The 8,895-nt window shown below is 35.6% G+C and overlaps 2 protein-coding genes across 5 annotated transcripts in view; one reads left to right on the top strand and one right to left on the bottom strand.

The window, feature by feature from the left end:
* LOC106461073 (lamin-B receptor-like) overlaps positions 1-8,895 on the bottom strand; it is a 62,541-nt gene that overhangs the window by 21,224 nt on the left and 32,422 nt on the right. The window contains exon 7 of one of the 4 annotated variants that reach the window (XM_022387922.1): positions 1,340-1,578. The exons of the other annotated variants lie outside the window; for them this stretch is intronic. Within the exon in view, the coding sequence (XP_022243630.1) occupies positions 1,472-1,578 (107 nt within the window). The 3' untranslated portion in view covers positions 1,340-1,471. Of the gene's footprint in view, positions 1-1,339; positions 1,579-8,895 lie in introns of those variants that run through there. 4 annotated transcript variants of the gene reach the window in all.
* Positions 6,818-8,895, top strand: part of LOC106461078 — an 11,703-nt gene continuing 9,625 nt past the window's right edge. The window contains exon 1 of the mRNA XM_013920867.2: positions 6,818-7,021. Within this exon, the coding sequence (XP_013776321.1) occupies positions 6,966-7,021 (56 nt within the window). The 5' untranslated portion in view covers positions 6,818-6,965. The remainder of the gene's footprint in view (positions 7,022-8,895) is intronic.

Below are 8,895 nucleotides of genomic sequence, written 5' to 3'. Positions count from 1 at the left end.
GCAGTTAAATGACGAAAAATTAGGTGTCTGTTTACTTGTGACCACTCAGTGTACAGGACAATTTATAATATCACCTTTGTTTTATTAAATCTCGTGTTTATTTATTAATCTACATGTTCACTTACAAAATGTGCACGACAAATTACAAATATACATTTCATTTTATTAAACTAAATTATCAAATTCATTATATTAAATTAAATGTTTATTTTCTACATGTATATGTCGATTTATAAGTGTACATGGCGAATGATAAATTTATAACAATTTGAAATTTACGAGTCGATTTAATAAAACAATTTGTTTGTTTGTTTCAAGTTAAGCACAAAACTGCACAATGGGCTATCTGTGTTCTGCCCACCACGAATATCGAAACCCGGTTTCTAGCGTTATAAGTCCGCAGACATACCGCTGTGCCACTGGGTAGGCTAATAAAACGAAGGGATGTTATAAATAGTCGTGTGTTATTTAATAACTCAACAAGTAAATTTCTCAGCTAACTTTTTAGTTTACAAATATTTGTGTTACTTACACCTTCATATATAATTTAGCTTACGTTGCAAAGCTGTACTTGTAGACTTATACAGCCTTACTAATCTTCGCAAAATACATGTATTATAATCTAATAGAAAGTGGGAGGTGCAGTTAATGCTCATTTGTAAAAACAGTATTGTGTTATTCCTCGTTGGGATAATTTAAGTTTCGTCAAGCAAGAGAAGTTTCGTGCCAACTGGTAAGTACATATATTTATTTTAACATGTTATTATGAATGCAATAATTCTTCTCTTACGTATGCCTTCTCTATTTTCTTGTAAGTTATTTGTGTGTTTATGTTGTCAGAATTGGGCATCCAATTTAGTATAATACCGGGCCTTAATCCAAACAAAGTTAGGAACTAGTTACATATTTTATTCCAGTGAGTTCTGTCAATAAAGCAACAAGTATCAAATGTGTATAATTCAAAGACTATATTTCGGAAAGTTTAAAAAATCTTCTAGCATGATGCTTACCATTACATAAAATAATTGATAAAAAGAGGATTCCAGATATCGAGAACACTGTGTGACGTCTACCTGAATCCCTTCTCAGAAATCAGATCCTCTACAGCAATGTTCCTTCAACTACCAAGAAAAACACAGATTGTATCACAACACTTAAGCCCTCCCAGTAGCACAGCGGTATGTCTGCGGACTTACAACGCTAGAATCCTGGTTTCGATACCCGTGGTAGGTAGAGCACACATAGCCCATTGTGTAGGTAGGTTTGTGCTTAATTACAAACACAACACTTAATCTTTTTGACAAAAATCGCGTGAACTGCAGTTTTTATTTTATACATTTCTCTTAATCGGATTCAAAATCAACGGCTTGTAAAAATAGCATTTCAGATCTACCTTTTTTCTACCACAAGTAATTGCCCAAGATGCTTTTCGCCCAGTACCAGAACTCATCAAAATACTTTTTTTGTCATTTCATTTCAGTTCCAGTAACGTAACTGGTGGGCCAGCAAAGGGTTGCGTTCTCTCTTCAGCCAGGAGAAATATCCAAACTCTAAAAACTTTATTGAGATATGGATGGTCTGTTGAAAGAAAAAATGTTAATCAATGTAGGAGAGACGAGACTGGAAAAAACAAAAACAAGTATGATAAGTAGAAAGGGACAGTAATGGTAACATCATAGATCAAATATGCAAAAATAATTATTGTGAGTGAGAAACTTTAATTATTTAAGAATGAAAGCTATGATATCGTAAACGTGACATTGAGGAAGCATCAAAATTTCAGTCATCTACTGGAAGAGACATCTGACAGATGTTAAGAAAATGCTCACCAGATGGAATGAGTTTCCAAGGTGGATTTAGAGACAAACCCAGTAGGTCCACAAAGATAACATTATTGGTAATGAAGGATGCACTTTTGAGGAAGTTTATGGAGGTGTGAAATGATGAGAGGAAAGGTAATACGGTAATTACCGTATTACATGGATACCAGTATCTTCTACATATTATGATCATCTAGTGGTTCTGGAACGTCAAGCTCTCAGATTAGCTTTCCTACTTTTCCGTTTCTCCAGAGAACTGTATTACCGTATTACATGGATACCAGTATCTTCTACATATTATGATCATCTAGTGGTTCTGGAACGTCAAGCTCTCAGATTAGCTTTCCTACTTTTCCGTTTTTCCAGTGAACTGTAATCTTTTACTGAACATCACTAAAATTACAGTCACAAGCCGTAGGAAATTGAAGCTTTGTCATGATCATTAACTCTTTAACGCTCATCTTAATTATTTTCTCTTTCAGTTTTCACACTCTGTCAAATATCTTTCTTTACCTTTGATAAGAAGCTCACCTGAAAAGTTAACCCCGCAGTCACCTGCTCCAAAGTCGTCATGAGAACCAATGAGGTTGAGACCTACCCACCCTTTTATTCTACACTTATAAAACTTATGTCCGTCCAGGTATTACTTATGATCATATTACATGGATACCATTATCTTCTACATATTATGATCATCTAGTGGTTCTGGATCGTCAAGCTCTCAGATTAGCTTTCCTACTTTTCCGTTTCTCCAGAGAACTGTAACCAGATTTTACACAACTGGAGAAAAGGATCAACAACCTGCTGAACTTCCTGGTGAGAGTGATCTTGCTAGACAAATAGCAAGTAGGACTGTGTCATCTGGATACCAAAATAGATGGCCACGATAATCAGGTTGTGGTATATCTGCAACAAAGAATACCTAAAGTAAACGTGATAAAATAAAACCTTATGGAACACCTGAAGAAAAGTGGATGGGTCGAAATGAAGGGTTTTCCAGCGAAATGAAAATCTGAAGATTTAGAAGAAAAGAAGTTATAAGTCGAACTTAAGTTAATAGGTAGTTTCATGAGTCGATGTTTATAGATCAATCCACAGTACTTAATGTTTTCTAAAAGTCAAAAAACAGGATGTAAGATGGGCGACTGGTAACAATATGAGCCAGACTGAGAAGTTGGTCTAGAGATAGTAGTGTCAAACTGGAAGACTTTTATTGAATTATTTTCAATTATTATTATAACAGTGAGATTAATCAAACTCCAAAAGCCTTTCACTTTGTGAGAATTTTTTTCAACTGACGCTTCACAAGAAGATATATTTGGGCAGGTAGCAATAATGAGGAAAGTACAAGTTGGTAGGGCCGCCCTTGTCGCCTCCCTCCACAAATGACGCCCCTGGACTAGCACAGACTTTGCAGCTATTGTCAACGAATGTATCATTTATTAGACCTGACTGTAACATTCAAAACATCACATACTGATAAAAAACGTTAAACATGAAATACTCGCTTAAATATTTGTTTCATTTGCTCCCAGTGCTTTTATTACGATTGGTTGTACAAATTACATCACCAAATTTGTATAAAATAAATCGGCATAATCTAGTGTTGTTTGATAAAAAAAAGGAAGAAATCCATCTCTTGACTATATCAAGCACGTGTTTTTTGTTTGCTTTATTGTCAAATTAATCATTACAAATACTTAAAACACAAACACTGCTTTCATTATGTAATGAAAATAAATTTATATAGCATGCACTTGAACATTAAATTAGGTGTTGACTGAAGTTCTTTGGTTTAAGGTTTCGGCTTGTAACTAAAACATTGCTTTCTTTGTAAAATGCAGTCTAACACTTGACCCTCAGGGCCTAAACTATAATTTTATCAACCTTAAAGAACACAGAGAATTGCAAGATCACTCAAATAATTTGACTCCCTTTTTAACTTATAACATATGTACTGAGTGGTATCAAAATAAATTGCGTCTGTCAAACAAGAACCATATTAGACCAGTTGGCGTTGTATACATAGAAGTAAAACGTACTACTAGAGTCGGTCGTAGATTAAAACATAAAATGGAGTTTTGTAAACGGTCTTGTGTGATCCTGAGAGGTTGAAGTGAGCTTCTATAAAACATACTTGTTGAACATTGTTTATTTTATTTTCGTCCAGTTGTAATTATCAGCGTGAAAAACCAAGCACATTAGCTCTCACAGAGCATCAATGTCATCATCAGCTGAAAACTGCGTAGTCATGTCTACTTTTGGTGTTAGAAGCCAAATTGGTGTATAAGAAATGATTAAGAACCATTTATTTGCTTGCTTTAGAATTTTCACGCAAAGCTAACAAGGGAAGAAAACTAGTCAAAAGCACCCGCCGCCAACTCTTGGGCTATTATTGTTTGACTGAAGAGTGCAGTTTCAATATCACTTTTACAGCGCACTAACGACACCGTAGTGCGGAACGTATTTTTTGCAGCAACGGAATACGATCCCCGAACCCTCAGATTCACAGTCCAGGAACGTTAACTACTAGGTTAAGCCACGAACCGTTTAAATGAGACTCACTAAACTACTCCTGGACAATAACATATTGATGGCACTTAATAAGAACGATGTTCCAGGTACCGTACTGCTCTTGCCACGACTACTTCTAATAACCAGGTACCGTACTGCTCTTGCCACGACTACTCCTAATAACCGGTACCGTATTGCTCTTGCCACTACTACTTCTAATAACCAGGTACCGTACTACTCTTGCTACTACTACTTCTAATCATTTGTGCTCAGTCTGATAGCTTACTGACCGGTTCCCCAGTTTTTGTTATATGAAGCTTCTGTAAAGGTCGGAGAGGTAAATCTTAAGAACAAACAGCTTGACAAATTTTCCACAGTTTTAAAGTAGACCAAAGCCTCAAAAATACATTGGAAGTGGATCGTCAAACTTGATAGTGCGTGTTCGAGTGGGATTGCCGTGATTCCAGTTTCTTTGGCTACCTTTCACTTGAAAACTGACGGTGATTTTTCTAGGTGTGGCGGGAAATTTGTGAACTTTTGACTTGACAGTCTTCGACTTCCAATCTTTGTTTTTTTTTCATCTTGTCAATACTTCGTTGAAATTTTAGATCAGATCAGAGGGCTCCCTTTTTCGTAAACCCAGTTTTTCGCTTTGTAGGTGAGTGCGTGGCTCCGGATTGGATTGTGGTATGATTTCGGAAACTGGTTTGGTTTGGTTTAAATTTCGTGCAAAGGTACACGAAGACTATCTGCGCTACTCCTCCCTAATTTAGCAGTGATAGACTAGAAGGAAGGCAGCTAGTCAACACCACCCACTGCCAACTCTTGTGCTTCTCTTTTACCGACGAATAGTGGGAATTACCGTAACATTATAACGCCTCCACGGCTGAATGTGCGAGCATGTTCGGTGACGGGAATACAAACCTTAGATTGCGAATCAAGCTCTTTAACCACCAGGCCAGGCCGGGCCCCTTCGGAAACTGATAGTGTCCTAAACACGTGTCCTTCGGCTATGACGTGTAACAATCTTGTTATAGTAACGCCTTTCCTCGAAAAGGGCTATAACATGTATATTCGACAGCCACGAATCTCTTACTGGCGTATTGCACTATCCAATGATCGGGAGTTCGCGAACAACTAAATGTGTAGACGCTAAACGTGTCGTCCGTCGCACTGATGTTTCATCTGCGACGACAAACCACTGAATTGGCATTTTTATATCGTTATTATAATGTCGATTAGCTTTTGAAATATTCGCAAAATATAATGTTATCAAAATAAATTAAAGAAACGAAGGCTATCAAAGTTAAAAACTGATATACACAGAGTAATTTACAGAGCTAATGGGTTCTAATAATTCGATTTTATTGATTATATCCTAATACATATAATGATGTACAATGTTTTTGTCCTTTAACGTAGCCCCCCCCCCCCCCCCAGTGGCACAGCAGTATGTTTGCGGACTTACAACGCTAGAAACCGAGTTTCCATACCCGTGTTGGGCAGAGCACAGATAACCCATTGTATAGCTTTGTGCTTATTTTCAAACAAACCTTTAACGTACGTCACATTATGGCAAAAAATTATTCACTTTGAAAATACTCCCAGTCATTTCGTCTCTTTTAAATCAAAACAAGTTAAGGTACCCGTCCTTTCTCCGGGTTATGAACTTTAAAAATGTGGAATTGGTGAATGCTATGATAAATAACAAAAAAATTCTAACTTTCACACAATTTATTTATAACATAACATATTATTACAGTATCCATTATTACCTCACCAAAAGTTTTCTATAAGTTTTAAGAACTAAATATGTATATACTTAAAACATGGTAAACACTGTTCGATGATCAGGATGACTTTGTAGGAAGAGGTAGCGGAAAAAGTAATGGCGTTAGGGATGCGTTTTGTTACCCGCTTTTAGCACCTAACTCTTAATGTCCCTCCACAGTGTTTCACGTGATTGATTAGTCGACGGTCATTGGCCAAAGAAGTATCTTACGGATCGAAGTTGAAAGGTCACGGATCAAAGTAGGAAGCGGGTACATCTCAAAAACAGTTCTTCATATCAGACTTATGGTGGCTGTTATATATATATAAATCCGACACTCGTTTGCTTTGTTTGTTTGTTTTACATTAAAAGTTCTCAGGCTTTCTAAAAAAAAAGTATATTTTCACAGTGTTTACATTGCTGTTTATGTAGATGTCCGCAACAATATTCATGTAATAAACACTTCGTTTAGAGATTAACTTTCATATGTAAACACAAATAGCAGTCAATGTCATTACCTCTTATACAAAGTTGGTAATAATGATAATATAGAAAAAAACATAAAGAAATAAGATATCTCTAAACAGAAATGATTATTACCAAACACAGAAATTACTCTACACTTCAAAGGAATAATGATCTAACTGTTTATAACTTGGATCAAGAGATTCAGTGTTAGCTTCCACAAGTTGGAAGTAAAAACAAATTTGACATCGGAATCTCAGTGATAAAACACCCAGCGTTTGAAGAAATGGATAGTAGTACTTAGTGGGAAACGTAGATGGTGGCGTGGGACAGCCTACTCAAATATTAAACGCAGTGCCTACCGTAAGACTCACAAGGGAAAGTCAATTTTAAGAATGGAAAAGAAAACGTTTTTGACGTGTCTCTCGGTTTTTCTACTTTGCATTCCATGGTAAATATGTGACTACAAATACTTATAATATTGTAAACCTCCAAATTAAAGAATAACTGATTCTTTTTTACTAATATGGATTATTTTACGCTAGACTTATTCTAGTAAATTACAGACCGCTAAGCTTTGGTCGACAGGATACTTTCATCTTTTATAAATCCGTTATTCTTAACCTGTGATCCGCAGCCCTGTACGGGTCAGAATAGGTAAAGATTGAGTTTCCATATTTTATATTTAAAAATCAAAACGACACTATGTTTAATTAAATGAAAACACTGTTTTATTTGAAAATTGCGTTAACTTGTCAGTGTCGTTTTTTTACGCTACAGGATCAGCTTCCGCAGATAAGACGTATCTGATTATGGGATCCTCGACATTATGTTTGGCTCATAAAGTGGTCCACGAGTAAAACGAAAAAGGTTATGAACCACTGTTTTGCACTTATGATTTTTTATGATATTAGATAGTGTCTTCGAAGCTACTAAACCAGTTTTTATTTTTTTACAATAACTTACATAGTGCTTGGCACAGGTTTACAGAATGTTTTCATCTTCTATAGAATTAAAAACTACACCAATGTTTTTATTACGATATTAATCTCTAGTAACCATATTTGTAGTGAATTACAGAATGCTAGGTTTTCAGAATGTTTTCATCTTCCAGACTCTGTAGAATCTACGTCATTGTTTTTATCATGATACTAATTATTTGTCTCTTGGTATCTATTCTTGTAGTATATTAGAGAATGTTATACCCGAATCTGCTGAATGTTTGAATATTCAATAGAATTAAAACACACACACACTAAAGTTTGTATCACGATACTGAGTGCTTAGCTTATATCTCCACTGAGAGTCTTCGCTCGTGTTAGATCAACATCTACGTTAAATCACTTCATAAAGATTAATATAAACATCAGTATTAAACATTTCAACCATTTCTCCAAATTCTAGCACTTTCTTTTCCAGTGTCTTAAGTGATCTATCCAATAGTCTCTGATCTTGATGTTCAGATGTGGACTTTTCAAGATAGAAGCTGTATTTTAAAAAGTTGTTTTCATCTTACTTTCCTCCACAAATACTTGATACATACATATATGACTGGAGACCTTATAGAAAATGTAGTTTCGTTTCTTCAATATAAGCCCCCAGTGGCACAGCGGTATGTCTGCAGACTTACAACGCTAGAAACCGGGTTTCGATACCCGTGGTGGGCAGAACACAGATAGCCCTTGTGTAGCTTTGTGCATAATTAAAAAACAAACAAACAAACATCTTCAATATAAATACCGAAACACTTAAAGAATTGTTTCAAAAAAAATGCTTCGAAATGTCCAATGGTAGTAACCGGATTGGACCGTTGTACCAATGGTAGTAACCGGATTTCGCCGCTATACCAATGGTAGTAACCGGATTGGCCGCAGTACCTTGTCTCAATTCTCATCGTACAAAACTTATTATTGTAACTTGTACTTGCGACAGTCGTTTATTTTATTTCACTGGTTTTATTATACCTTTCAAATATTACTTCTGGAACTGTTCTTCCTTCCGGACATGTGATCTAGACGAAGTAGTTTGTTCCTCGTCACATAAAACAAACATATATCACCGTGTAAGTGAAAGTGTTTCAGTAACTCATATATATATATATATATATGTATAACCATGAAAGTGAAAGTGCTTCAGTAACTCATATATATATATATATATATATATATATGTAGTGTGTGTGTGTGTGTGTATAACCATGAAAGTGAAAGTGCTTCAGTAACTCATATATATACACACACATATATAACCTTAAAAGTGAAAGTGCTTCAGTAACTCACACACACACACACACATATATAACCTTAAAAGTGAAAGTGCTTCAGT

The sequence above is a fragment of the Limulus polyphemus genome, unplaced genomic scaffold, assembly GCF_000517525.1.
Source record: "Limulus polyphemus unplaced genomic scaffold, Limulus_polyphemus-2.1.2 Scaffold892, whole genome shotgun sequence".
NCBI classification, from domain to species: Eukaryota; Metazoa; Arthropoda; class Merostomata; order Xiphosura; family Limulidae; genus Limulus; species Limulus polyphemus.
This window is presented reverse-complemented; position numbering and strand designations above follow the sequence as displayed.